The sequence below is a fragment of the Phalacrocorax carbo genome, chromosome 2 (genome assembly GCF_963921805.1).
Source record: "Phalacrocorax carbo chromosome 2, bPhaCar2.1, whole genome shotgun sequence".
Taxonomy (NCBI): domain Eukaryota; kingdom Metazoa; phylum Chordata; class Aves; order Suliformes; family Phalacrocoracidae; genus Phalacrocorax; species Phalacrocorax carbo.
Genome location: NC_087514.1, coordinates 166,939,405 through 166,966,809, shown reverse-complemented (window position 1 = coordinate 166,966,809; position 27,405 = coordinate 166,939,405). Strand labels below are relative to the sequence as shown.

Genomic DNA, 27,405 nt, shown 5'->3' with positions numbered 1-27,405 from the left:
AGTCCTTGGTGCCCACCTGGCATTAAGGTGGTGGCTGCGGTCTCAACCCCGCTGCAGGTCCTCCTCCCTGCCCTGGTCCCCATGGACCTGCTGCCCCATGGTCGGGGGGGTTCTCCAGTTGGCATGGCTTGGGTTGAGCTGGATGGACACAGGCAGCTTGGCTGGGTTCCCGAAGGAGAGGGGTTGGGAAGGGGGAGCACTAGTAATGCTTCTGCATCCCGCCTCTCTGCTCTGGAGTCTCCTGGTCTGGTTTTCCTGCTTCTGCCTCTTCTGGTCCGTAGCAAACATGTAAATAAATAAGAACCATTAGAAAAGGGCGCATTTGCAGACTCCTCATGCCTCTCGTCACTGGAAGAGGTCACGGCACACGCGGTAGCGTATTCGCAGATGCTTCAAACTGTATGTGTTTTCTGCATTGTGCTCAGGCTCCACAGAGAAGGAAAAATATTTTTAAAAATGAGAAACTTGGCCAAAATTGCTTCTTTTTTAACCTTCAGTGGCACTTTTGAAGTGGTTGCATCTTGTGAACAGACCACAACAGGATTTCTTGCAGTTTCATTTGTTTTACTATAGGAAAATATATTTTCTTACCCTGAAACATAGGGCTAATATATTTCTTTTATATCTATAAAATATAAATATATTTTTCTTAGCCGAAATAGGGTTATGAAAAGCTGCTGAGTGCAGGGGAGCTGCTTAATGCATGGGAAAAGGGAGTTTCTTTGGTACTTGCAGGTTATCTGGGACGTGACACTTCTTCCAAGGGCTGTCCCTGTGCCTGTTGCTCAGCCAAGTGATGCGGCTGATATAAAAAAGAATCACAGAATCACAGGATGGTTTGGGTGGGAAGGGACCTTCCAAGGCCATCCAGTCCAACCCCCTGCAGTGAGCAGGGACATCTCCCACTAGATCAGGTGCTCAGAGCCCCGTCCAGCCTGGCCTTAAATATTTGCAGGGATGGGGCATCTCCCACCTCTCTGGGCAACCTGGGCCGGGGTTTCAACGCCCTCAGAGTAAAGAATTTCTTCCTTATATCCAGTGTAAATCTACCCTCTTTTAGTTTAAAACCATCACCCCTTGGCCTGTCACAACAGGCCTTGCTAAAGAGGTCGCCCCCGCCCTTCCTACAGCCCCCCGTTAAGCACTGGGAGGCCGCAATAAGGTCTCCCCGCAGCTTCTCTCCCCCAGGCTGAACAACCCCAGCTCTCCCAGCCCGGCCTCGCAGCAGAGGGGCCCCAGCCCCCGGAGCATTTCTGTGCCCCCTCTGGCCCCGCTCCAACAGCCCCGTGTCTGTCCCGTGCGGAGCTGGCTGCCGTAGGAGAAGGGGTGGTGGGTGTTGGTAGCTGATCTCAGCAGCCTTCAGTAGGTGCTTGCTCAAAGGGCTGTACTCGGCCCTGGGAGATGGTGTCCTGCTCATTTCCCTTGGGGCGCTCCGATGTCAAGTGTCAGATCTGGGGAACATCACAGGGAACGTGGTGGACCCTGTCCCCGATGAGGCTGGTGGGTGCTGGGAGAAGCGGAGGGATGGTCCGTGGGAGCCCACGAGAAGGGTGAGCAGACGATGGCTACCAGCGCGGTCTCTATATCTCCAGCATGGTGAAACTGTGGCTGTCATAGCATCACAGGATATCTCAGGTTAGAAGGCACCCGTAAGGACCATCAAGTCCAACTCCCTGCTCCTCCCAGGGCTCCCTAAAACTGCCTTGAAGAGCAGGATGGGGACAATGGGAGGTCTTCAGGCGCTGGTGGGCGTCACCACGGTGTCGTTAGAGGACAGGTCAGATGCCCGTGTTCAGGGATCGGTGGCCTTAGACACCCCGACAAACCAAGACTCAGCTGGGATCAGTGCTGGTCACTGTGGGAACACCAGGGCTGAGAAAATAAGAGGTAGGAAAGCACAATTTTTGCACCCGGAGGGTGGCTTGTTTAATTGCAAAAATCATTATTTTTTTGCTATTCCAGCAGAGCTGCAAGTTCAGGTGCTCGTGGCACGTGGGTGGGATGACCAGCTTAGATCCTGCACCACGGCCTGTAGAACTTGGCCCAAAAAGCCACCTAAACTCCCGAAACGTGAAATGCTGATCAGAGGAAATATATAGAAAGCACCACAATAATTTGCCTAAAACCAGAACTTTGCTTCAAGAGACACGGGGGTGGTTTTTTTTTGTTCGTTTTAAAATTATGATTGAATCGTTACATTATTAGCGCCGCGTTACGATTCTTGCAGCCCCGGAGATATCGGGGTTGTTCTTGCGAGCAGCTGAAACTCTGACCCTGCTTGTGGCTTGCTTTGCAGGAGGTGTACCGGATCCCGAAGAAGAGTCAAGCAGAGAAAGAGAACAGCGGTACGTGCTCCCGTTTCCCCGTGTATCGCCATGCTCCTATGAAACCACTTGATTTCCCCAGTCTGGGATGCCAAGAGATGTTCTGCCTTCATAGCTCGGCGTTCCTACTCCTTGAAAACAGCTCCTGTAGATAATCTAAGCAGTGGGAGACGGGGAATGTAGCCCTGAGGCCGATAACGGGGCAACTGAGAACCTGTTTGGATGGAGACTCTGTTGACTGACGGAAGCTACAGGAGGTGCAGGAGGGGAGAGCCAGAAATACACTGAATTATAAAAATTCTCACTCTTGTACCCGTTTTCCCCAACAGCCGACCGCGGGAGAGAGACAGCCGGCCACAGGGACCAGACTCCTACTCCAAAGAACCCCATCCTGAGCAGAGAGCGGGATCCCGAGAGGCAGAGCCAGAGCAAAGAGAAGAAGAGACGGAGAGACTCGTTGTCCCCTCCGTCCTCGGCGTACGAGCGAGGAACGAAGAGGCCGGAGGACAGGCAAGTTGTCTGCAGCAGTGGTGGCTGGGCTGAGGATCTGACCGCTGGGCTGGGAGCGTCAGGTCTGCGGTAGTCCTGGGAGAAAATGCTGGGAAAAACAGTCCTGGTGGACTTTGAAAACACCCGGGGAAGGGAAGGACATTTTCTCCTGGAGGAAGCCCGTGTGCATGGCGAGATGCATTCCCTGGCCAGAGCTGGGTGGCTCCTTGGTGTTAGGTGGCTTCTCCTCTTGGATAACCAACACCTTCATCTTCAGATAACGTACACCTTCGCCTTCAGGCACGTTTTGAGAATTAGATGGGTCATGAGGGAAGGTATATCCAGCTCTTGCGCAGACCTCTCGGTGCAAAGAGGTCTTCTGAGTCCTTCAAAACCCGTTCCCTTTGTCTATTCCACCTCCCCCCAGGGCACCTGGGGATTAGTCTAAACCTAAACTTAGAGCAAGCCTGCCCAAGAGCTAGCACCCCCCAAGCCAAATGGGATTTCTAACGCAAAACAACTTCTTGACCAAGTGAACACCCCCCAAAGAGCATTAAGCGCAAGGAAAGCGGTCGAGGTAGGTGTGACCCCACCGAGCTGGTGCCGTGCCTCCTGCCTGCCCCTGGGAACGGCGGCCTCACGCTGCCTTGGCTGAGAAGGCGCCTCTTCAGTTCTAAAGACCTTGCGGTGGTTTTACTTTGTGTTTCTCTTTTGTGGGCGCCCCGTTGCCCGATGATTCCCACCTACCCTGTGTACATTTTGCAAGTGATGAATACGAGGGAGTGCGGGGACTCCAGATTTACTTAGGTCTTAGAAAAAAAAGGATTTTTAAACTCAGGTTGGCTGGGGAAACAAGGCGCGAAGTCTCTAAGCTCCAGTGAAAGTATAAAATACTTTACATTACAGTGTGCGCAGGGGCTGAAGCTGAAGTAGAAAATAAAAGCAACCAATTTGTGTTGCAGTAGCACGAGTTGTGCTCCTCCGTGTGAAATACTTCTGCTGACCGGGGTTTCTGGGATGGATGTTTCGGAGAGTAAAGCTAAGGGCTAGTAACTGAAACGTAGACGCCTTTTGTCGTGATGAGATGGCCAGTTGAAGAAACAAGCAGAAAGAGAAAATACTTGTAATTATGAGCCGTTCTCCCAGATTTTAAGTGAGAATCAGGTCAGTGCAATGACCCCGGCAGCCACCCGAAGCTGCCCTTTCCTTTTCCTATAGCCTCAGAGCGTCGCTTTCACAGCACCCGGGCCTGCGCCGGCTCCCAGGGTCATTCCCACGCGCCCTGCGAGCGTGCGGCCGGGCACAGCCAAGCCCTCCCGGCGCCGGAGGAGCGATAGAGATGATGGTGACGGCAGGGTTGGTGCGAGGCAGCGCGTGAGTCGGCAGCTGCTTGGTACCAGATGCTCGTTTTCCTCCGTCGAAAGTTGCTTCTTAATTAAGAGAAGGAAAATATTACATGTCTTGCATTTCAGGGAGACTTGAGAGCATGTTAAAGGCGGTAAGAATACTGAGGAATTTCCTTTAAAGAAGACAGTTTTCTGTTGTCCCTCTTAAGTAGGATCTAAAGCCACTTAGTAATTAGGGAACAATCGGTGGTGAGTCAGCCAGACGAGGAAACTTGTCCCCGTAGTGGGCTCTGCTGGGAAAGTTTAAAACATCTGGATAAAAACTAAGACGTAAATCTGTAATACTGTAATTAGCCACTTGGGGGATGGAGACATCACTGAGGCCTGGGGGTGAAAGTGGAGCTGAGTAACGGCGGTGTGTCAAGCGATAGGAAGAAGGATGGGATAGATAGCGTGTTTTGTGTGTTATTTTAAATAGAACAAACTCTTCTGCAGGCAGGGAGTCGCCTGCGCCGGCTCTTCCCTCCTGCGCCAGCGTCCTTGTCGGTGCGCGGCGCTCGCTGGGAGAAGGGCCGGGGTGCCGGCATCCTTCCCTGGGGGTGCTCCCCCCGCTCTGGCCGTCCCCCTTTGTTAAATGGAGGATTTAATACGATAAAATAATAAAATAGGTGGAGAGAGGAGCAGAGTAAATACAAGAGCATCGCTGGCTTGCTCGATGCTAAACCCTCGTTTCTCCCCTGCCCGTGCCTTCACGCCAGCTGCCTCTCGTGTAAACTCTCCAGGCAGTGCCAGGAAAGGCTTTAATTTTCGAAATTGAACTCTTCACGTCAATAAGGTTCGCATTAACAGATCCTCGCAGCTACTCTGGGAATGCGAGGAAACATCTTAAGTGTATCTGTTGGTAGCAATGTGCTTTTGATATGCAAATGGAACGCATGAACATAAAGTGAGTATAGAGAGAATATACTGGGTGCTTTGTAGAATCCATTATATTCGGGCTGCAAAGCATTTTTGCTTGTAATCCCAGTTTTACCACACTCATAACTTCTCAAAATATCCACCTTTGATCTGAAATTTTCCATGGCTGAGGTCTGATCAAAGTCCTTCAGGCTTTTTTATTTTTCTTCTTCTCCTTTAACTCCTTGGAAAAATCCCTCCAGCTGCTCTGCCTCTCGGGCTGAAAATTCTTATTCGTAAAAAAGAATTAAAAAAAAAAATCCATCCACACTTTATTATTTTTTTAGGCTGAATCTGTGGTCTAGGAAATAGCATGACTCTAAACAGAAACGTGCTGTTTGTAATTCCCCTGTTCTTTGTCATGTCTGCAAGCGCGCGGTGTCTGCAGCTCCGCCAGCGCCGGGGGTCCTTAGACCAGGCAGACGGGGCGCTTTCCCCATTGCTGAGCTGGTCTTCGGGGGGTGGAGGTGCGCCTTCTGTTTGGAGAGCCACTTCCCAAACCCTTCTTTGTTGGTCCTCCTTTGGGAAACCGTGGCAGAGGGTCTCCAGCCCGGGCACCCAGCCTGTTCGGGGGGTGCCCTGCTTATTCTGCCCTCTCCTCTGGTTCTCTGTTGGCCCTGAGATCATCGATTCATAGAATCGTTAAGGTTGGAAAAGACCCTTAAGATCATCGAGTCCAACCGCTAAGCTATCGCTGCCCAGTCCACCACTAAACCATCTCCTCAAGCACCACGTCTACCCTTCTTTTAAATACCTCCAGGGATGGAGGCTCAACCACCTCTCTGGGCAGCCTGTGCCAATGTTTGACAACACTTTTGGTGAAGAAGTTTTTCCTAATATCCAACCTAAACCTTCCCTGGCGCAGCCTGAGGCCGTTCCCTCTCGTCCCGTCACTGGTGACTTGGGAGCAGAGACCAGCCCCCCCCTCACTCCAGCCCCTCTCAGGCAGCTGCAGAGAGCGAGAAGGGCTCCCCTCAGCCCCCTCTTCTCCAGGCTAAACCCCCCCAGCCCCCTCAGCCGCCCCCCAGCACACTTGTGCTCCAGACCCTGCCCCAGCCCCGCTGCCCTTCTCTGGACACGCTCCAGCCCCTCAAGGCCCTTCTTGTCCCGAGGGGCCCAAACCTGAGCCCAGCATTCGAGGTGGGGCCTCCCCAGGGCCGAGCACAGGGGCCCCATCCCTGCCCGGCCCCTGCTAGCCACACCAGTGCTGACACAAGCCCGGGGGCTGGTGGCCTCCTTGGCCACCCGGGCACTGCTGGCTCATGCCCAGCCGGCTGTCAGCCAGCACCCCCAGGGCCTTCTCCGCCGGGCACTTCCCAGCCCCTCTGCCCCAGGCCTGGGGCGCTGCCTGGGGTTGGTGTGACCCGAGGGCAGGACCCGGCCCTGGGCCTTGTTAAACCTCACACAACCGGCCTCGGCCCATGGATCCAGCCTGTGCAGGTCCCTCTGCAGAGCCTCCCTGCCCTCCAGCAGATCGACACTCCCGCCCAGCTTGGTGTCACCCGCAAACTCACTGAGGGTGCCCTCGATCCCCTCACCCAGATCATCAATGAAGACATTGAACGGGATGTTGCCTCCCCTCTGCAGGTGTCTCGCTGCTGCCTAGCAGGTCCCCCAGACTACTTCTGTGGCATCTTTGCCTCTCCCTTAGCTTCAGCACCCAACTGAAGTCAGTAAATCCAGTGGGCTGTAGCTCATCCTCTACCCTCGCTCCTTGCTCGTGGATGAGGAGGACCGGTGGGTCTTTCTCCTCTGAGTTGCCATGGTTGGTCAAGCAGCGGAAAATGAGCAAATGTTTTTAGGAACTGATGCTGCTGTTGGGCATTTGGGTCCCCCTGGGTCTGCCACCGTCAGTGGTGGCCCTTTTCCTGCTGGAGCCCTGGACTTGTGGGTTTCTGAGGTCTTACAAAGCCTTTTCTTTCTCTCCCAGGTATGACACACCAGCGTCTTCGAAGAAGAAAGTCCGGCTTAAGGATCGCAACAAGCTGTCTACGGAGGAGCGCAGGAAGCTGTTTGAGCAGGAGGTCGCCCAGCGGGAAGCCCAGAAACAGCAACAGCAACTGCAAAACCTGGGGATGACATCCCCCCTGCCCTACGACTCCATGGGCTACGGCACGCCCCACCACAGCTTTATCGGCTACCCACCTGGCTACCCCATGCAAGCCTACGTAGACCCCAGCAACCCCAACGCTGGCAAGGTGCTGCTGCCCACGCCCACCATGGATTCGATGTGCTCGCCGGCGACGTACGAGCACCCGCAGACTTTGGTTGGGCACACGGTGGAACCAACCCTAACTACTCCTCAGCCGGTACCAGTAGTCCAACATGTAGCAACGACGATGGAGGTGACAACTCCGCAGTATGTAGCACAAAGCGACACCGTGGTCCATCAAGAACCCAACGTGGCCGTCCTGCCCGTGGCCGCGCCGGGACCGGTGCAGAGCCAGAGCTACGGGGTCTGGGATTCCAGCCAGCAGACTGTCGCTGTACAACAGCAGTACTCGCCAGCCCAGTCCCAACCAGCCATATATTACCAAGGACAGACCTGTCAGACCGTTTACGGTGTGACGTCCCCCTACTCGCAGACGACCCCACCGATTGTACAGGTAATTTTCAGTGCAGACGCAGCGTAGCACGCAACACCCACAACATGAAGGGTGCACTTTATTTGCTCGCTCTTTGCCACTGTTCTTAATGTTAGAGCATCCTAATTTGCTCCAAAATTAAGCTGCAGTACAACTTCCCGACCAAGAGGCTGAGAAAAGCACATTTAGGCAGGGTATTTTCCGTGTACAGACGCCATATGTCATAGCTGTGGGGGCCAAGCAGGGGCTTAGAGCTTACAGAGGGGTTTTTTTAACCTGTTTATAACAGTTATGTTGTTTTTTTGATTGTTAATTCTGGTGAACGGGTATTTCTGGGTAAGAGCTCCCGCTGTCACTGACCAAGCAAGCAGTAAAACATGACTTTCGGAAGCAGGGTCTGGAGCTACCAGCTCTTGTATGACTTAAACCAAACAAAAAAAATCCCAACAGATCAACCTTCTTCATCTGTTTTCTCTGAATTACACGTCCCTTTCCGTCAGGCTTGGCCTTGAGCTCCGGGTGACCGTGCTGAAGTGCTCCTTCCACTTTGTCTTTGTTAACAAGGGTATTGGCGTTCAGCGTCTTCCCAATGCCCAGTTCTTCCTAAAAGCAAGACGTGGGTAATTATACGGCTCCTGGGACAGCAAATAGGCCGGTTGTATATTGAAGATGGTTTGCTTGAACCCTGCCTCGGTCACTGGTTGTTGCTGTTTGGTTTGGATATTACCTTCCACTAGTCCTCGAGGACTGTTGTCCTCTTCTTGCCCCCACGATTTGATTCCCAGTAAGGGAAGCTGTGCTGTGTCCTCCAGTAAAGCGTATTTTCTGGTAAAGCAAGCTGACTTGTGACCCCCCACGCTCCCTTTCAGAGTTACGCCCAGCCAGGTCTCCAGTACATCCAGGGCCAGCAGATTTACGCGGCGCATCCGCAGGGAGTCATAGTGCAGCCACCGACAGCAGTAACTACGATCGTGGCAGCCGGGCAGCCCCAGCCCATCCAGCAGGTAAGGGCTTGGTGGGTCAGAAGGGGTGAGGAGCGTTCGTCTGCATCTGCTTTGGGTTTGTGCGATTCCCCGTGGCTTCTAGGTGCTGTGAGAGCCGTGGTGGTACCAGCCGGAGGAGTTTCCCGTGGGCAGTGGCCTGGCACCCTCCAGGCTGCTGCTCTCCGGGCTCCACGTGAGCATCAGACACATTTTTGGGGGTTTTGAGCCCCAGATCCTGTCGTGTTCAAGCTTTCTGCCAGGACATCCGAGGAGGCTGTGTGTGGGTGGGTCCGTGGGAGCTCCATGAGCTGCTTTGGCCACTGAAGCTCCTCCAGCAGAAACGGTGGTTTCGACATCCACCACGGAGGGTTTAAGTGCACGAGTGGCAAAGCGGCTGTATTATAAGCTCAGGATGTGGTTGAGTGGGTGCTTGGGGCATCTGGTGAAGAACTAGGAAAACATACTGTCCTTGTCACTTCTTGGGCCGGCACTAAAGTAATTTTTAAGTTTTACCTTCCACAAAGTCTTTGTCGTGGGGGAAAGAGCTGTGAGGGTTGCGCTGATCACCCTCGCAGCCGCTCACGTCTTTCTCTTCACCCTTTTTGTGCTGTTTTCAGCCAGAGCTTGTGGTGACCAATAACCTCCTGGACTTGCCTCCACCATCCCCTCCAAAACCCAAAACGATCGTCCTCCCACCCAACTGGAAAACAGCCCGAGATCCGGAGGGAAAGATCTACTACTACCACGTGGTGACAAGGTGAGGGTGATGATGAGGTGAGCTTGATGGCTGCTTCGGGGCTGGCGTTTGGTGGCTCAAGCGAAGGAGTTGGGTGGAAGTTCTCATTCCTATGGATGCTCAGCCCTCGGTGTCTCCTTAGGTGGGTGGGAGGGATGCTGAGATCACTCAAAACCTTTCCTTCGCGCCCATAAATGTGGCCCGGGGATAGAGCCCCGTTTTTGTGAGCAGAAGTGTGATGGTGGCGAACGATTTCCTTGCAAACGATGACTCCAGCCGTGCGCTGGGTTGTAACCCGGTGTGATAACGTGGTGGCGAGGAGCTCCGCTTCTGACATCTGACTGCAAACAAAAAACTCCATCAGGGCAACATCTTTCTCCCCAGCATCTCGGTCAAGTTGCGTTTAGTTCTTTTGACATCGCCTTTGGTTCCCACCGCTCTTCCAGAACACGAGGCGCCCCACGTGGTGCTGAAACGGCAGCAGAATTCAGAGGTAGAGGGAGACTTGGTCTGCCCCTCGTGCTCTGAAACACCCGTGCGGCTCTGGCAGCGGTGCCGGGGAAATAACCCCGCTCTGCGGAGGCTTTGGCGCGCGTGCGAGCGCTGCGGTGGGGACGTGCTGCGTGCACAGGAGGTCTCTGGTGGCTCCGGGATCAGCCGCGATCCGTGGCGTTGCGGCATCAAAGGCTTTGTTTTCTCACCCTCGTTTTTTCCATCTTCAAGCCTCCGGTCCCTTCTGGAGTAAGAAATTGTTTCCCAGTGTTCTCCCCACACCTTCGCAGTCGGTTTTGGAAGGTACCAGGTTTTTGGATCAATACCTGTGAACTTATCTAAAATGAGTGTCGTGAATTATAGACTTCTGAAAAGGATTTTTAAAAAATTTCAAACTCCACGTGAGATCTGTGTGGGGACCCACCTCTCTAAAGGGTTAAGCCTTTAGTTTCTTATAAAATCAAGGTTAAAGGGTGAAGCCTGAGTATTTTCTTCTGTGTCTTGATGTCAGTTATTGTTACTTGCACACTTTTCACTGCATCAATTGACCTTTTCAACCTCCTGCCTGGACTCCTGCCCGCCACCTTACGCACCAAGAGTGGCACCAGCAGCAGAGCAGGAGGCCTTCAAACCCCAGGAAGAAAAAGAAAAGAGTCGAGCAGGAATTTGTGATTTGTGCCGTGGTTTGGAAGCCTTGCAGAGGGATGAGGAGACCCGAGTGAGCCTTCCCCCTCGGCGAGGAACGCCTCCTCCGTGCATCTTCTGCAGCTACACGAGAAGCCACTAATTGAGTATAATTAATCTTGTACGTTTTCGAGGAACACATGCTGGAACATTTCTTTCAATCCTTCTTTGAACTGTGTATCTTCTGACAGGAGGAGGCCGGTAGAGGAAAGGAAATCTTATTTCTCGATACGCTTTCCTATGTTAATATTTCATGTTACGAAGCAATCAGCTCGGTAGTGGTCTGGGGTCAGGGATATTCAGCAGTACCTGGAGAATTAAGTAGCATGGTGGAGCGCGTGGGGGCTGGTTGAAATGAGAGTTTTACGTTTCCCCCAGCGTTTTCTGAAAAGTAAAATGCCTTGAAGTGGGACATTTCTGATACGGAAACTTTGAGAAACTCAAACCAGCGACTCCTTTTGATGCAGGCTGTCAGGTTTGTGCTTTTCTTGTGCTCAAGAGTCCGTGTCCTGGCTTCACACAGAGTTCAGAGATGGACAACAGTTGCCATGTTGGGTCACCTCCGGACCCAACGTGGGCTGCTGGAGGTCTGTCCTTTGCATCCCTCTTGTCCAGTCTGCTTGTGAGTGAGTCCTCTCACCTGATGGAGAGCCCTGTACTCGCCCCAGTCCTGCAAAGACAGCCGTCTGTCCTGCTGGCTCCCATTTCTCCTGGTTATCGTCCTCCCCCGGTCTGTGGTTTCCCTCGCTGGCACCGTCCTGCATCTGCTCTGGGACGCCGATGGTTCTCCCCTCCCCTCTTCCCCACCTTGAGGGAATCCAGAGCAGGTCTCCCCATCCCTGCCCGCTTTGATGTGGTGGGGCTCTTCCCCGCTCCCCGGCCTGACGAGCCCGAGCAGGCTCTGACGGCTTCTTCCATCTCAGCCGAGGTGTTTCTGCCGAAACGGTGCTTCCCACGTGCGGTGAGCCGTGGAGGGCTCCTTTAGCCTCCTCTAGCGGAGGGATGAGCGGCGTGTCATCTGCCCATCCGCCCTTCCAAGCTCCTGCTCACTCCTGTGGCCTTTCTTGAGATCTTTGGTCTGTGCCCTTTCCACGAGGAGATACTTGTGGCCGAAGGCTTGGCTTGAGGTGCCGAGAGCTGGCCCTTGCTCTGCAGGAAGGAGTGCCTGCCCCAAGCTCTCCGCTGTGATGTCTCCCGTCTTTCCACGCCACAGTCACCCACCTTCTTTATTTCTTTATTTCATAACTGTGACGAACTTCTCTTGACCCCTCGTTGAGTATCACCAGTGCTAGAAAATCGGGCAAATTCCCTTTTTTAAGCTCTTGCTCGGCTTTAGCCTTCTCCAGCTTAGAAGCCTACTCAGACTCACCATTAATAGCATGACAGGGCCATGTGTTACACCCACATTGAGAGTCTGGATGGCTGATGGAGACCAGATGTCCCAGTTGATGAGACAATCAATAAGCAGCTACCAGTTACTTTTAAGAGGGTGACGGTGGTCTGTCTGTCTGTCTTCCTCCAGGCAAACGCAGTGGGACCCTCCTACCTGGGACAGCCCGGGGGATGACACCAGCCTTGAACACGAAGCTGAAATGGATCTCGGGACCCCAACGTACGACGAAAACCCCATGAAGGTAAGCGCGGGGTCAGGGAGGGGAATTCGGTGCTAACAGCTCTTCGACAGGCGGCGGGGACAATCCTGTCCTGCGGAGCAGGAGCGGCAAGCGCCGGGGTGTTGCTGAGGTCGGTACCGACGTGGGGGGATGACGGAGGGACAGAAGTGACCCAAGATGAGCCGTAGTGGCTGCCCTGACCGTAGGACCACTGGTTGGTTGTGCTTTAAAATAGTGGTAGAGTATTAATGGAGTTAAGTTGTTCTTTTCTCGCCACTCTGAAATACCCGCTGAAGTACGCTGTGCTGCCTGGTAGCCGCTGAAGAGCAGCTTCCCCTTGTTGCTGCCAGGTTTTGCCCTGGTGACAAATAGTCGAGCAGAGATTTCCGTGGTGCTCTCGCCTCCTCGTCCTTCTGGGTGCTGGTTTGGTAAAGAACCCCGGTGCTCCTTTGCTCACCTCGGGCTGTGCCGACCGCGGCTTGGGTGAACGCAGAACACTTTGGGGGCGGCTGATGTTCTGCCCTGGATGCCAAGCGCCGCTGCAACCTCGTGTGTGGAGATGACCTTCTAACTGGCCAAAAAAGGGGGACGGAGGGGGATAATTGTGAAATAGGAGAACCTAACGGCGCAGCAGCAGAGGAGCTGGGAGCTCTGTGTTGCCTCCACCACCAGCTGCCTTTCTGCTCTCCCGGTGAGTGCTGTCGCATCGCCGCTGCTCCTGCTGTCAAAGGCGACACCTGAGCGGACGGAGCTGCTCTCCACATGGGACTTGACGGCCAGTTAGGCCCCTCTGCGGCCACGTCTACCCCAGCGCTCGGCGGGAGGCTGAGCCTCCTTGGAGGACGCGTCTGCCATCGGTGCGGGTTTCCAGCTCTTCCAGCCCTCGCAAAGCAGGGAGGGCAGAGTCTGAGCAGCAGTTGCTGAGCCCCTATAGATAAATCAGCCTGGATACCTTTCTGATTCCCTAAAAAGAAGAGAGAAGAGCTGTGGAAAGAAAGGTTTGTCAGGATATAACTGTCAGAGAGCAATTCTCTTTATGTTCCGGTGATACCCACAGACCTAGGACTGGTTTTGCTGTGGGTACTGACGGCACCGTCCATCCTACAATGCCCAGGAACATCCCACTCTGCTGCTGGGATCCTAAGGGGTAACCCAGTCCCCATAACGCTTCCGAGTACTTCAGCCGGGATTCCTGGCGCGTTCACTTAAACGACGTTATTTACAAATATTTATGTCCGGGTAAGAAAGTTAATTAGAAAGCGTACTAAGACCTGGTACACGCTGCTCGGCCGCGGGGCCTTTATTTCTGCAGAGGAATCCAGAAAAGCCTTTAAAATTATTTTTGTCCCTGGGTCGGCATCACACGTACCCTGCCGGCATCCCCGCCCTGCTGGGAGCCTCGGCGGGCAAAGGAGCAAATAAATAGTCACGGCACTGGGGGGATTCATAAACACGCGAGTGTCCTGGGATCGCTGGGGCTTGCTGGGTCTGTTAGGTGAGCTTTGGGTTCGGTGGTGTGCGGCCACCGTGCGCTGCACCGCTCTGGCTGGTACCTGGCCTTATCGTGCTCAGCAAAAGCATTAAAACCTGAGCTCGTGCAGCTTTATGAACTCTCCGGGTGACTCAGGCTGGAAGAACAACAAATATTCCTAATTTGCCTGTTTTCTACAGCGCGTTTCACTTTGACGGGAAGAGTTTTCCGTGCGCCTGCCTCGGGGTCGACTCCAGTTTATCTGCGCTTGTCTCTTCTGGGTTGGGCTGCAAATTGCTGCGGAAGGGTATCGGAGCAAAGCGAGAGGCGAGAACCTATTTACCAAACAGACCTTCATTTTAGCCTTTGAGGCGAGGTTTTATTAAGCTGGAATAGCTGTAAACTGCATCCCCAGGGGGAGGTTTGCTGCTCTAGCCGTACGAGATGAGCCTGGAGGGACTGGGGAACATCCCTGTGATGAGAACAAGGTGCTGAGAACAAGGTTGGGGCTCTTCGGAGCGAGAAAATATAGTTGGGCTGGTGCTTTGCAGCTCGGGACGGCTTTTTCCTACTGCCTTTCGAGGGTCTTGGCAGTGCCTGCGACTGCAAAGGGAGCAGCAAGGAAAGATGCTGCTGTAAACGCAGACAGGCCGTGATTTACATGCCACATTTAAAACCTTTGGGATAAAAAGGGGGCTGAGGGCTGGGGCGATGCTCAGAGGGCTTCATCTTGGGGCATACGTGAGCTGGCTGCTTCTGCCTGGAGTTTTTGCTGCTTCAAACCCCCAAATCCCTGTTTTCAGGTGCAAAACTTCTCTGAAGCCATCAATACCTCACTCCTAAATGAGCACCGGCCGCCCGGCTTTGGCTGACCTCGCAGCGATGTGGTTCTTCCTCGCTTTAGAGCTTTAAATCTTTTTCTTCTCGGCCAGGATCGCCTGAGGGTTGGGCTTTTCCCGGTCTTGGAAATAATGCTGAATTCCCATGTGATTGCAGCTTGCTCGGCTGCCGCCTCCGTAACGACTCTTCCACCCTGAAATCGCAGCTGCATTCCTTGGATTGTTTTTTTACCCTCCTTCTCCCCACCCCGCACCTTTTCCAAGAGGGATTTAACCCACCGACACCGCGGCTCCGGCCATCCGACAGCTGCCGCTGCTATTCCTGGCGTCCCCCGGCCCGCCGGGCACCACTCGCCCCGGCGAAACACATGCGATGGTGGCGACCGGGGTATTTTATTTCCTCCGGAGCGTGTTCAACGCACTCCCGCGCATCATCTCCTCCCTTCTTGATACCCTCAAAGCCCCGGCGCGGCCGGTGCTGCCGCAGCTGGTGTCAGCAGCGGGTGAGCTCGCCCGGGGCTCGCGCGCCGGTAGGGTGGTTTTGATGGAAAGGCACAAGAGGCGGCGCGAAGCCACGCTCGCTTTTTAATTTCCCTTTATAAAACACATTTTAAAACCACCTTTTCCCCCTGGAAAAGGGGTTTCAGGGGAGGGTGGCAGTGACACGGGGCTGGACGCCGGAGTATTTGCATCCTTTTAAGATTGAAAAAGCCCGGTTTTATTGCACGGATGTGTTTGCGTCTCTGCCCAGTGGTACCTCCCAAAGAGCACGGAAAGGTTGGCGTCAGCAGAGCGGATTCCCAGATCCCAGCAGATCCCTTACCCCGGAGAAGAGCATCGTGCCAATTTCCCAGCACATTTGGCTTCTTGCTCCCGTCCCACCATCGCCCCGTCCCACGCCGGTTCCCTTACCAGCGTCCTTGCCCACCTCTCCATCCCCACCTCTCCTCCGGAGGGGTTTTTGCATGAAGCAGCAAAGCTCATAAATTTGAAAACCACCATTTTTGGGGTCTTTTCCTGCGTTACGGTTTTCCCGGCGGCTGGCACGGCTTTGGATTAGGGGAGCGCTTTGGAGGGGCTGTGGGGGAGGGGCTGCGGACACGTCAAGGCAGGCTGACGTCCTTCGGTACGGAGATTTTAGTGTTGACATACAGATTGATTTTAGCATAGGGAGAAATGAGCTCCTTTATGCAAGAAGTAGCTTAGAAATACAGTGTCTATTTCTCCTCCTCACGCCCCCCAGAACTTTGGCACTGATTTTTCCCCCCGTCCCGCGTGCTCTGGCCAGGGGGAGCAGGATTTCGCCCCGTGCTGGCTGCCTGCTGTAGGCGGCACTGCCTGTGCCCCGGCGGGGACGGCAGCCGTGCATCGGCTCGCGGCTTCCCCCGTCCATCAGGCTTGGTGGGCAGCGGGGCTTTGGCTTCTCCTTCCCCCTCCGGTCCCCAGAAAGTGCTATTTTCCCCCTTCCAGATCACCCCCCGCCGCCCGGGCAGCTCCCGCAGTTGTGATGGGAAGCGATGGAGCTTTTGCTGTGGCTCAAAATCCCAGGAGCGTTTAGTCCCAGGCTTAATCCAACCAGGCCAGGCTTTATTTTTGCATTTGCTTTCTTTACACGTTTATTTACACGCATCTTTGGCTGTTGCGGCGGTTCCCTGCAGGCTCCTCCAAACCCATCCTCCGGCTCTACTTTATTAGTGCTGATAATTCATAACATCCTTCAAGGGCTAAATTAAAACCCCCGTCGTTACCAAAGTGACCCGCGTAGAAAATAACTCCTTCCTTGTGCTGGCTCTGGGAGTTCAGGGAAATTCGGGTGTGCCGGTGAACCCGGGGCCTGGTGATGGAGCAGGGCTTGGTGACGGGAGGTGGCAGGGCTTGGTGACGCCACCGTGCCGGTGCCGCGCCGGGAGCCGGCAGGGAGCCGTCTGCTCCCCATTACCCACCCTTTGATGTCGGGTGAGGGAGCCGCGGGCAGCGAGCGGCGAGCTTTGATGTGCGGCCAGCCCGGAGACGCACCAGCGCTCGCTCGGGACAGCCCTCGGCCGTAAAACTTCCCCGTCAAGGGTTGATTTAAGCCCCGCGTCGGTTTGCTTACGGGACCTTGTAGCTCTGCCCTCCGGCCTCAGCCAGGCGCCTTTGGGGTTTGAAAGGGATGGGGCGGCTCCTGCTTTTTTCAGTGTTAAATACTTTAAAAAATTGAGGTTTTTTTAATTAAAAGAAATAGCGGGGCACCCCCAAAGAGCGCAAGGAGAAGGCAAACCTCCCCCGGCTTTGCAAGCCTCGGACAAGCCCCTTTGCTCCCTCCATCCTTAAAATCCGAGTCGGGATAACCCGCAGTACCCAAACCTCTCTCCCAAACCAGCGCGGGGAGGGGGGGAGACGCCGCTTTTCGCTCCCTTAAGACCGCTCGGAGGCCGCGGCGCTCGGAGGCAAAGCCCGCAGGGACGGGCGCGCGCGGCGAGGCGGGCGTTGAGCTGCCGGCGAAGGGGTGCCGGCCAGGGTGCGGTTTCTACCCCGTTAGTAACAGGCAGCAAATGAAATCCGCCGGTGGTTGTGCTCTGTGGGGTTAGTGCTCGGGGGGAACAGCCAGAAATTCCTGTAGAAGTCACTTCACCCTTCCGCCATCGCCTGCAGCTAAAGAAAAGGCGCTGCGAGCGCCGGCCGCGGGGGTCTCGGCACGAGGGCCGCCGGCGCGCCTCTCCGGCGGGGACGGTTCTGCCGTCGCCGATAGCTGCCGCCGAGCTCCTGGCTTTGATTAAGGGGCTGAATAAGCCCACGTTGCTCAAACAGCCCCCGGAGCGGGGTTAGGATGGCGTTTCCCCCCGCCTGGGTGTCCGGCCGTGCCGGATTCATCCCTGCAAATCGTGGCTGTGCCGGTAATTAGGCTTTAACACGTGTGAAATAAATGGGGTGGGGGGTGGCGGGGTGGTAGGGAGTGTGCTGGGACCAGGCCGGGAACCACTCCGGAACTGGGCTGGGGAATAGGTTGGGATCAGGCTGGGAAATGTGCCAGTACTGGGCTGGAGAGGGGGCTGGGATCGGGCCAGGGAGCGCCCTGAGACTGGGCTGGGATCAGGGTGGGGGGCGTGCTGGCACTGGGCTGGGAATCCCACCAGCACTGGGCTGGGAAGCGCACCGGCACTGGGCTGGGAGTCCCACCGGCACTGAGCTGGGAAGCGCACCGGCACTGGGCTGGGAATCCCACCGGCACTGGGCTGGGAAGCGCACCGGCACTGGGCTGGGAAACGCACCGGCACTGGGCTGGGAATCCCACCGGCACTGGGCTGGGAAGCGCATCGGCACTGGGCTGGGAAACGCACCGGCACTGGGCTGGGAAACGCACCGGCACTGGGCTGGGAATCCCACCGGCACTGGGCTGGGAAGCGCACCGGCACTGGGCTGGGAATCCCACCGGCACTGGGCTGGGAGTCCCACCGGCACTGGGCTGGGAAGCGCACCGGCACTGGGCTGGGAGTCCCACCGGCGCTGGGCTGGGAAACGCACCAGCACTGGGCTGGGAATCCCACCGGCACTGGGCTGGGAAACGCACCGGCACTGGGCTGGGAGTCCCACCGGCGCTGGGCTGGGAAACGCACTGGCACTGGGCTGGGAATCCCACCGGCACTGGGCTGGGAATCCCACCGGCACTGGGCTGGGAAACGCACCGGCACTGGGCTGGGAATCCCACCGGCACTGGGCTGGGAAACGCACCAGTACCATGCTGGGAATCTCACCAGTAGCGGGCTGGGAAGCGTGTCTGGTTTGGGGTGGGGAGCGTGCTGGCACTGGGCTGGGCTGTGCACTGGGACTGGGACTGGGCCGCAGGAGCGCTGTCCCCAGGGAGGGGGCGGGGACAGGTGGAGCCCTGCTCGCCCCGGGCAGCGTCTAACGCCCGTTTGTTTTCCCCCTTCCCAGTCTTCCAAGAAGCCCAAGACGGCGGAAGCGGACACGTCGAGCGAGCTGGCCAAGAAGAGCAAGGAGGTGTTCAGGAAAGAAGTGAGTGTCACCAGCGCCCCGGGGCGTTTGTCACCGTCCCACAGCGGTGACGTGACCCATGGGGACACTGGGGGGACTTGGGGTTCCCCGTCCCACAGCGGTGACGTGACCCATGGGGACACTGGGGGGACTTGGGGTTCCCCATCCCACGGTGGTGACGTGACCCATGGGGACACTGGGGGTTCTTGGGGTTCCCCGTCCCACGGCGGTGACGTGACCCTTGGGGACACTGGGGGTTCTTGGGGTTCCCCGTCCCACGGCGGTGACGTGACCCTTGGGGACACTGGGGGTTCTTGGGGTTCCCCGTCCCACGGCGGTGACGTGACCCTTGGGGACACTGGGGGGATTTGGGGTTCCCCATCCCACGGCGGTGACGTGACCCTTGGGGACACTGGGGGTTCCTGGGGTTCCCCGTCCCACGGCGGTGACGTGACCCTTGGGGACACTGGGGGTTCTTGGGGTTCCCCATCCCACGGCGGTGACGTGACCCTTGGGGACACTGGGGGGTCTTGGGGTTCCCCATCCCACGGCAGTGACGTGACCCTCGGGGACACTGGGGGGTCTTGGGGTTCCCCATCCCACGGCGGTGACGTGACCCTTGGGGACACTGGGGGGACTTGGGGTTCCCCATCCCACGGCGGTGACGTGACCCATGGGGACACTGGGGGGGACTTGGGGTTCCCCATCCCACAGCGGTGACGTGACCCTTGGGGACACTGGGGGGACTTGGGGTTCCCCATCCCACAGCGGTGATGTGACCCTTGGGGACACTGGGGGTTCTTGGGGTTCCCCATCCCACGGCGGTGACGTGACCCTTGGGGACACTGGGGGGTCTTGGGGTTCCCCATCCCACGGCAGTGACGTGACCCTCGGGGACACTGGGGGGTCTTGGGGTTCCCCATCCCACGGCGGTGACGTGACCCTTGGGGACACTGGGGGGACTTGGGGTTCCCCATCCCACAGCGGTGATGTGACCCTTGGGGACACTGGGGGTTCTTGGGGTTCCCCATCCCACGGCGGTGACGTGACCCTCGGGGACACTGGGGGTTCTTGGGGTTCCCCATCCCACGGCGGTGACGTGACCCTTGGGGACACTGGGGGGATTTGGGGTTCCCCGTCCCACGGCGGTGACGTGACCCTCGGGGACACTGGGGGGACTTGGGGTTCCCCGTCCCACGGCGGTGACGTGACCCTTGGGGACACTGGGGGGTCTTGGGGTTCCCCATCCCACGGCGGTGACGTGACCCTTGGGGACACTGGGGGGACTTGGGGTTCCCCATCCCACAGCGGTGATGTGACCCTTGGGGACACTGGGGGTTCTTGGGGTTCCCCATCCCACGGCGGTGACGTGACCCTCGGGGACACTGGGGGTTCTTGGGGTTCCCCATCCCACGGCGGTGACGTGACCCTTGGGGACACTGGGGGGATTTGGGGTTCCCCGTCCCACGGCGGTGACGTGACCCTCGGGGACACTGGGGGGACTTGGGGTTCCCCGTCCCACGGCGGTGACGTGACCCTTGGGGACACTGGGGGGGATTTGGGGTTCCCCATCCCACGGCGGTGACGTGACCCTTGGGGACACTGGGGGGATTTGGGGTTCCCCATGCCACGGCGGTGACGTGACACTGGAGCGGGAGGTCCCACTGCTCGGGGACTTGGGCGTCCCGCAGCGCTGGGGTCCGGGGGCCACCGGGTGCGTGGGGACGCGCCGGGGCGGGGGCAGGGACGCAGCTCTCCTCTCCCGCAGATGTCGCAGTTCATCGTGCAGTGCCTGAACCCCTACCGCAAACCCGACTGCAAGGTCGGGCGGATAACCACCACCGAGGACTTCAAACACCTGGCGCGCAAGGTGACGCGCGGGGACGGCGCGGGGACGGGGGCTCCGCGGGGGGAGCGGGGCAGGGGAGCGCCCCTGCGGGGCGTCTGAGGGCAGCAGCGCCAGTATCTGGGGAATAACGCCAATATTTGGGGGGGAATAGCCAATATTTGGGCACTATTTGGGGATTAATAACAAATATTTGGGGAATAATGCCAATATTTGGGGGGAAATGGCCAATATTTGGGCACTATTTGGGGAATAATTCCAATATTTGGGGGGAAATAGCCAATATTTGGGAACTATTTGGGGATTAATAACAAATATTTGGGGAATAATGCCAATATTTGAGTATAATGGCCAATATGTGGGGACTATTTGGGGAATAATGGCCAATATCTGGGGAATAATGCCCATATTTGGGGGGGAATAGCCAATATTTGGGCACTATTTGGGGATTAATAACAAATATTTGGGGAATAATGCCAATATTTGGGGGGAAATGGCCAATATTTGGGGACTATTTGGGGAATAATGCCAATATTTGGGGGGGAATAGCCAATATTTGGGCACTATTTGGGGATTAATAGCAAATATTTGGAGAATAATGCCAATATTTGTTGGGAAATGGCCAATATTTGGGAACTATTTGGGGATTAATAACAAATATTTGGGGAATAATGCCAATATTTGAGAATAATGGCCAATATTTGGGGAATAATAGGAAATGATGGGGACTCTCTGGGGAATAATGGCTGATATTTGGGGAATAATAGCAAATATGTGGGGACTATTTGGGGAATAATGCCAATATTTGGGGAATTTTAGGGACCGCTCGGGGAATAATGGCCAATATCTGGGGAGTATTTGGGGAACAATAGCAAATATTTGGGGAATAATGGGAAATATTTGGAGGCTATTTAGGGAATAACGCCAACAGGTGGGGAATAATAGGAAATATTGGGACTATTTGGGGAATAAGAGCAAGTATTTGGGGAATGTTTGGAGCGCAATGCTGATATTCGGGGAATAACAGGAAACCGTTGGGGGCTCAGGGAATAACGGCCGATATTTGGGGACTATTTGGGGAATAACGCCAGTATTTGGGGAACGAGAGCAGAACCGCTCGGGGCGTCCCCGGACGTGGGTTACTGGGAATAACGGCGGCTGTTGCGGCCCTGCCTCTCCCCGCAGCTGACTCACGGCGTCATGAACAAGGAGCTGAAATACTGCAAGAACCCGGAGGATCTGGAGTGCAACGAGAACGTGAAACACAAGACGAAGGAATACATCAAGAAATACATGCAGAAATTCGGGGCCATCTACAAACCCAAAGAGGACACGGAACTGGAGTAACCAGCGCCTCCGGTGCCCCGCCGACGCCGATTCTGCCAGGATTCGCGGTTTTAAACCACCAACCTGTGAATTTATTATTTTTTTTAAGAAAAAAACAAAACAAAACAAAAAAAAAAAAGGAAAATAAACTCCCTTCCCCCTACGACTTAAGGCGGTTTGTGCTGCCAGGGCGATGCGGAGGAAAAGCCGGGCTTTGCTAAGCTGGGCTTTGCCTGCTCCCCTACCCCGGCGGTGCTGTTGGACGCACGCACCCGTGCGTCGCCAAGCTCTGTATTATATTTTAACGTATATGTGAATATATTGATAATTTTTGGTTGGTTTATTATTTTATTTTTTTTTTGCTTTTAGCCCAGGATGAGCCGATACCACGGGAACACTTTGTAAGGATAGTTTCGGGGTTCGGGTTTTGTTTTTGTTTTTGGTTTTTTTTTTTTTGGTCGTTTCCTTGGTTTTATTTTTGGTTCCGCGAGGTTTAATCTGTTCTCCTGTAAATACTGCGGAGCGGGGCTGCCCCCGGATTTCTGGCAGGCCTCGTGCTATGTTGATAAGATTGATTTTACTGCTTAAATCATTTTACTTTATCCAATTTTTACGGAACTTTTTATGTAAAAAAAAAAAGGAAAAAAAAAAATAAAAGAAAAATGACAAAAAATGGACACCGAACCCGGCCCCGGAAGGTTTGGCACGGCCGGGGGGCGGCTGGGGGGAGCTGGCGGTGGCCCGGCTCGGTGCTCCCCCCCTCTCGCTCGGGGACACCCCCCTCCCCGTCACCCTCGGCGTCCCCGCGGGGCCCCGACCCCCCGTGGCGGGGAGCGGGACGGGGTTTTGGGGTGCCCGAGCGCAGGGCGGGGGCGGCCTGTGCCCCTTTTGGGGTTAAAAGGGCTCTTCTGCGTCACACAGCATCTCCCGGTGCCACCTGCCTCGGGGCCTTTTGGGGGGGGTGTGCGTGTGTGTCCCCCCCGCTGGGGCCACCAGCCCCCTGCCATGCTTATGGGGGTGAAGGTGGGACGTGTGTGGGGACACACGGATGCCTGAGGACACATGCTTGGGGGGGGGGGGGGGGGACACGGATGCCTGAGGATGTGTTTGGGGGGACACACGGACATCTGAGGACACATGTTTGGGGACACATGGACACACGAGGACACGTGTTTGGGGGGACAGACGGATGCCTGAGGATACATGCTTGGGGGGGACACACGGACACCCGAGGACATGTGCTTGGGGGGGACGGATACACGGACGCCTGAGGACACGTGTTTGGGGGGACAGACGGATGCCTGAGGATACATGCTTGGGGGGGACACACGGACACCCGAGGACACGTGCTTGGGGGGGACGGATACACGGACGCCTGAGGACACGTGTTTGGGGGGACAGACGGATGCCTGAGGATACATGCTTGGGGGGGGACACACGGACACCCGAGGACACGTGCTTGGGGGGGACGGATACACGGACGCCTGAGGACACGTGTTTGGGGGGACACACGGACAGACAAGGACACATGTTTGGGGGGACACACGGACAGACAAGGACACATGTTTGGGGGGACACACAGAAGCCTGAGGACACGTATTTGGGGACACACGGACGCCCAAGGACACATCCTTGTGACTTGCTTGGAGGGGGGACACACGGACACCTGAGGACACACGGACACCTGAGGACACACATCTCTGGGGACACACGTAGCCCAGTGACGCACACTTGTGGGGACGCACTATCCAGCGACAGGCGCTCGAGCGGACACACGGACGCCTGAGGACACACATCCCAGTGACACGTTTAATGCGCCCACCCAGGGACGAGCCGCGTCCCCCGCCCTCTGCCACCGCCACCAAATCACACCCCCCCCCCCCCCCAAAAAAAAAAAAAGTACAAAACCCACTTAAAAAACACAACCGGGTTTGTGGCAGGAAGACGCGGGGGCTCCCACCGAGCCCACCCGGCGTCCGTGGCATGTCCCGGCGGGCCCCGGGGACCCCCGGTCACACCGCGGAGGTGGCGTCCCCCGACCCCGCCAAGCGCCGGGCCGCGTCCTGCCGGCCGATGGCGGCCAGGGCCTGGCAGAGGGTCTCCAGCGTGGCCCCCTCGGCGCCCGCCCAGGCGCTGAGCAGGGTGCGGGCGGGTGCCCGGCCCCGGCCGAAGGTGCCGATGGCGTCGGGGCTGAAGCCCAGGTGGGCGGCCAGGCTGCGCCAGTCCCCGCCGGGACCCCCGCTCTCCAGCAGCCGCTCCAGCTCCTCCTGCCGCTGCGGCGGCACCGCGCTGAACGGGTGCCCCTCGGGGCGGGGGGCTGCGGGTGGGGAGGGCGCGGGTCACGGCCGGCACCCGAAATCACTGCCCGGCGCCCGGGCGTATTTCTGTGCCGGCGGCGTCGCTGGCTCCTGGGTGGAAGGGCCTTACCGGGGCATGGGTGCTCCTAGACCCCCATCCAGGAGCTCCCCGACCCCCATCCAGGAGCTCCCCGACCCCCGTCCAGGAGCTCCCCGACCCCATCTGGGTGCTCCCTGACCCCCATCCAGGAGCTCCCTGGGGCATGGGTGCTCCTAGACCCCAATCCAGAAGCTCCCCGACCCCATTTGGGTGTTCCCCAACCCCCATCCAGATGCTCCCCAACCCCGTTTGGTGCTCCCTGGGGCTTGGGTGCTCCCGACCCCCCCGTTTGGGTGCTCCCCACGCTCATCCATGTACTCCCTGACCCCAGTTTGGGTGCTCCCTGGGCACGGCTGCTCCCCAACCCCATTTGGGTGCTCCCCGACCCCCATCCAGATACTTCCCAACCCCTATTTGGGTGCTCCCCAGGGCATGGTGGCACCCCAAACCCACGTGGGCACTCCCTAGAGCACCCCAACCCCATGCAGATGACATCGGGGAACCAACCCCACCCTGGGATAGGTGCCCCCCCCAAAAAAAACCCCCGTGGCTGGGTGGTGGGTGCTCACCCTTGCCGGGCTGGTGGGGCTCCTGCAGGCTGTGGGTGTCGAGGAAGACGCCGCTGTCACTGTGCAGCTTCTCCCCGTCGGGTGACGTCCCCAAGTCGCCCGCCCGCGCCTTGGCCAGCTGCTGCTTCTGCCTGCACGTGTGCCAGCTGCCCGCGGGGGGGGGTCACCCGGGGTGCTGGGCTCCCGCACCCCCCGCCGGGACACCCCCCCACCCCCCAGAAACCTACCACTTGAAGGCTACGTAGGCGAGGAGTCCCACCACCACGGCGGCCAGGAGGGAGCAGTAGACGGGGATGATGTCCTTGCCGGTGGCCTCGGGCGGTGGCGGCACGAATTTGGGGGTGGCGGGCGAGGGGCCCCCCGTCACCGGCTCCCCGGGGGGGTCCCCATCCGTGCACTCCGGGTCCTCGTCTATGGGGAACGGGGATGGTCCCCCCCAAAGGTTAGGGGTCCCCCACCATCTCCTGCCTCAGTTTCCCCTTGCTGGGGAACCGGCACCCATGGGTGGGGGGCTCGTGGGGTGGAGGGGGCCCCAGATATGTTGGGGTGCTGCACTGCTGCCCCCCCCCCCAATCACCCTGATTTCCACTGGCCCCGCTCGTGACGCACAGTGCCCCAGACCCCCGTTAGCGGGGGGAGACACCCCCTGCCTGTGGGGGGGCTGAAGGGTGCTGGGGGGGGCCTGGGGGGGGGGTTTAGGCATAGGGGGTTGGGGGTGGGGGTTTAGGGGTGGGGGGCACTCACCGGGGGGGCAGGGCTGGCAGCGGGTGTCGCTGTGGCCGCAGAGCTCGGTGTCGCCGAAACCGGGGGGACATGGGGTGCAGCACCCCTCCCCCGCCGTCCTCCGGCACCCCCCGCCCCACCCCGGCACCTGCGGACACGGGGGGGGGGGGGGGTCCTGCCTCAGTTTCCCCTCAGCGCTGTCGGGGCGGAGGGGGGTGACCATGACCCCCCCCCCCCAAGTGCCCCCCCCTAAACCCCCGCTGCGGCCCCCCCCCCCCCCCATGGGGGGTCCCCGAGCACCCCCTGGTCCTGCCCTGGGGGGCGGGGGGCGATGGCGGGGCCCCCCCGCTGGTGCGCGGGGAGTGAAACGGAGCGGGGGAGGGAGCAGCGAGGGACGGTAATAAAGGAATAATAAAGTAAAATAAATCAAGTCGAAAAATTAAAGAAAAAGAATGAAACTACAAGTAAATAATCACCGCGAAAACAGAAACAGGCATGAAATAAAAGACATGGAAATGAAAGAAAAGAAGCAGAAAAGGAAGAAAATGGAATAAACCGAAATGAAATTAAATGAAAGAAAGGGGGGAAAAAAGCGAATTAAAGGGAAATAATAAAAGGAGATCAGGTGAAATAAAGGGAAATAATAAAGGGAAATACAGAGAAATAAAGGGAATGAAAGTGAAATAAAAAGGTGAAATAAAGGGAAATAATAAAGGGAAATACAGAGAAATAAAGGGAATGAAAGTGAAATAAAGGGAATTGAAGTGAAATAATGTGAAATAAAGGGAAATAAAGGGAATTGAAGTGAAATAAAGGGAATTGAAGTGAAATAATGTGAAATAAAGGGAAATAATAAAGGGAAATAAAGGGAGATAAAGGGAAAAATACGAAATAAAGTTAAAAAATAATAAAATGAAATTAAGTAAGTAAAAAACAAAAAGAAAGAAGAGAGAAGGAAAAGGGACGGGAAGGAGCCCAGCCCAGCCCAGCCCAGCCCAGCCCAGCCCAGCCCAGCCCAGCCCCACACAAAGAGGCGAAGCGACCCGGGGCAGGGGCGGCCCGGCGGGTCCCGGGGCGGCAGCGGCAGCCCCGGCACGGCCCCCCCCGGCCCCCGGCCCCGCTCCCCGGCCCCACCCCGGCCCCCCCGGCCCCGCCCCGCCCGCACCGGGCAGAGCACCAGCAGCACCAGCAGCACCAGCACCGGCGGCACCGGCGGCACCGGCGGCGGCGGCGGCAGCGGGACGAGCCGCAGCACCGCCCGGCCCCGCCGCATCGCCGAGACCCGGGCCCGGCCCGGGACCCGCTCCCTCCGCGCCGAACTCCGCCGAGCTCCGCCGAGCTCCGCCGAGCTCCGCCGAGCCGCCCCGGCCCCACTCGGCTCCGCTCGGCCCGGTTCGGCTCCGCTCGGCCCGGTTCGGCTCCGCTCGGCCCCGCTCGGCGCGGCCCCGGGCCGGCCGGGGCGGAACGCTTCGCTATTGGCTGCGGGCGGCGGGGAGGGGCGGGGATCCGCGCGGGGCTCCGCCCCTTTGGGGCTGGGGTCGAGGGGGGGGGTCCACCTCGGCCCAGCCCCGGGTTCGTGTCCCGGCCCCGCTCAGCCCGGTGGCCGCTGGCCCCACTGGGTCCGGACTGGGCCAAACTGGGCCCGAACGGGCCGCTTTCGCCCGGTCACACTGGGACCGGGGGTAGCGGGGGGACGGTGTGTGTGTGTCCCCCCCCCAGCCCCCTCCCCACGGCCCAGCCCCTCCCTGCCCCGGGGGCGAAAGCGCCGGGAAACGGGTAAAGCGGCTTTATTGGCCCCGATCTGGGGAGGGGGCGCAGCACCCCGGCGCGGGGGCGGGGGCTGGGCGTGGGTGCAGCACCCCACGTGGGGGCAGGATCTTGGCGTGGGGGCAGGGTTTGGGCAGGGGTGCAGCACCCTGGCTTGGGTGTGGGGTCTCAGAGTGGGTGCAGCCCCCCGCCGTGGGTGCAGGACTCCGGCGTGGGTGTGTGAGAAACTGAACTAAGGTATTGTTTATTAAGACTTATGTTAAGCTCAATGTAAAGCATGCGA

At 57.5% G+C, this 27,405-nt stretch overlaps 2 protein-coding genes across 3 annotated transcripts in view; one reads left to right on the top strand and one right to left on the bottom strand.

Annotated features, from left to right (window-relative positions):
• The window catches only part of SETD2 (SET domain containing 2, histone lysine methyltransferase), a 72,985-nt gene extending 50,642 nt beyond the window's left edge, over nucleotides 1–22,343 (top strand). For both annotated transcript variants that reach the window (XM_064445217.1, XM_064445216.1), the window contains 9 exons: nucleotides 2,297–2,345; nucleotides 2,654–2,834; nucleotides 7,047–7,722; nucleotides 8,571–8,705; nucleotides 9,302–9,441; nucleotides 12,119–12,230; nucleotides 18,435–18,515; nucleotides 20,263–20,364; nucleotides 21,526–22,343. In XM_064445217.1, coding sequence (XP_064301287.1) covers nucleotides 2,297–2,345; nucleotides 2,654–2,834; nucleotides 7,047–7,722; nucleotides 8,571–8,705; nucleotides 9,302–9,441; nucleotides 12,119–12,230; nucleotides 18,435–18,515; nucleotides 20,263–20,364; nucleotides 21,526–21,687 — 1,638 coding nt within the window. In that variant the 3' untranslated portion in view covers nucleotides 21,688–22,343. The remainder of the gene's footprint in view (nucleotides 1–2,296; nucleotides 2,346–2,653; nucleotides 2,835–7,046; nucleotides 7,723–8,570; nucleotides 8,706–9,301; nucleotides 9,442–12,118; nucleotides 12,231–18,434; nucleotides 18,516–20,262; nucleotides 20,365–21,525) is intronic.
• Nucleotides 22,344–23,461: 1,118 nt separating this feature from the next.
• On the bottom strand, nucleotides 23,462–26,833 carry LOC135311771 (death domain-containing membrane protein NRADD-like). Its single transcript, XM_064441768.1, has 5 exons — nucleotides 26,521–26,833; nucleotides 25,377–25,503; nucleotides 24,860–25,043; nucleotides 24,633–24,778; nucleotides 23,462–23,983 (listed from the first exon to the last, which is right to left on the bottom strand). Exons 1-5 carry the CDS (start codon nucleotides 26,626–26,628, stop codon nucleotides 23,679–23,681), a joined length of 870 nt encoding a protein of 289 aa, XP_064297838.1. The 5' UTR covers nucleotides 26,629–26,833; the 3' UTR covers nucleotides 23,462–23,678.
• Between the last annotated feature and the right edge of the window lie 572 nt (nucleotides 26,834–27,405).

Excerpts from the sequence above, each read along its gene's own strand:
- LOC135311771 (XM_064441768.1), bottom strand. The coding sequence starts at position 26,628 with ATGCGGCGGGGCCGGGCGGTGCTGCGGCTCGTCCCGCTGCCGCCGCCG. Across the intron at positions 25,504-26,520 it reads TGCTGCTGGTGCTCTGCCCG|GTGCCGGGGTGGGGCGGGGG; the intron begins GTGCGGGCGGGG and ends CCGTGTCCGCAG. Across the intron at positions 25,044-25,376 it reads CTGCCAGCCCTGCCCCCCCG|ACGAGGACCCGGAGTGCACG; the intron begins GTGAGTGCCCCC and ends CGTTCCCCATAG.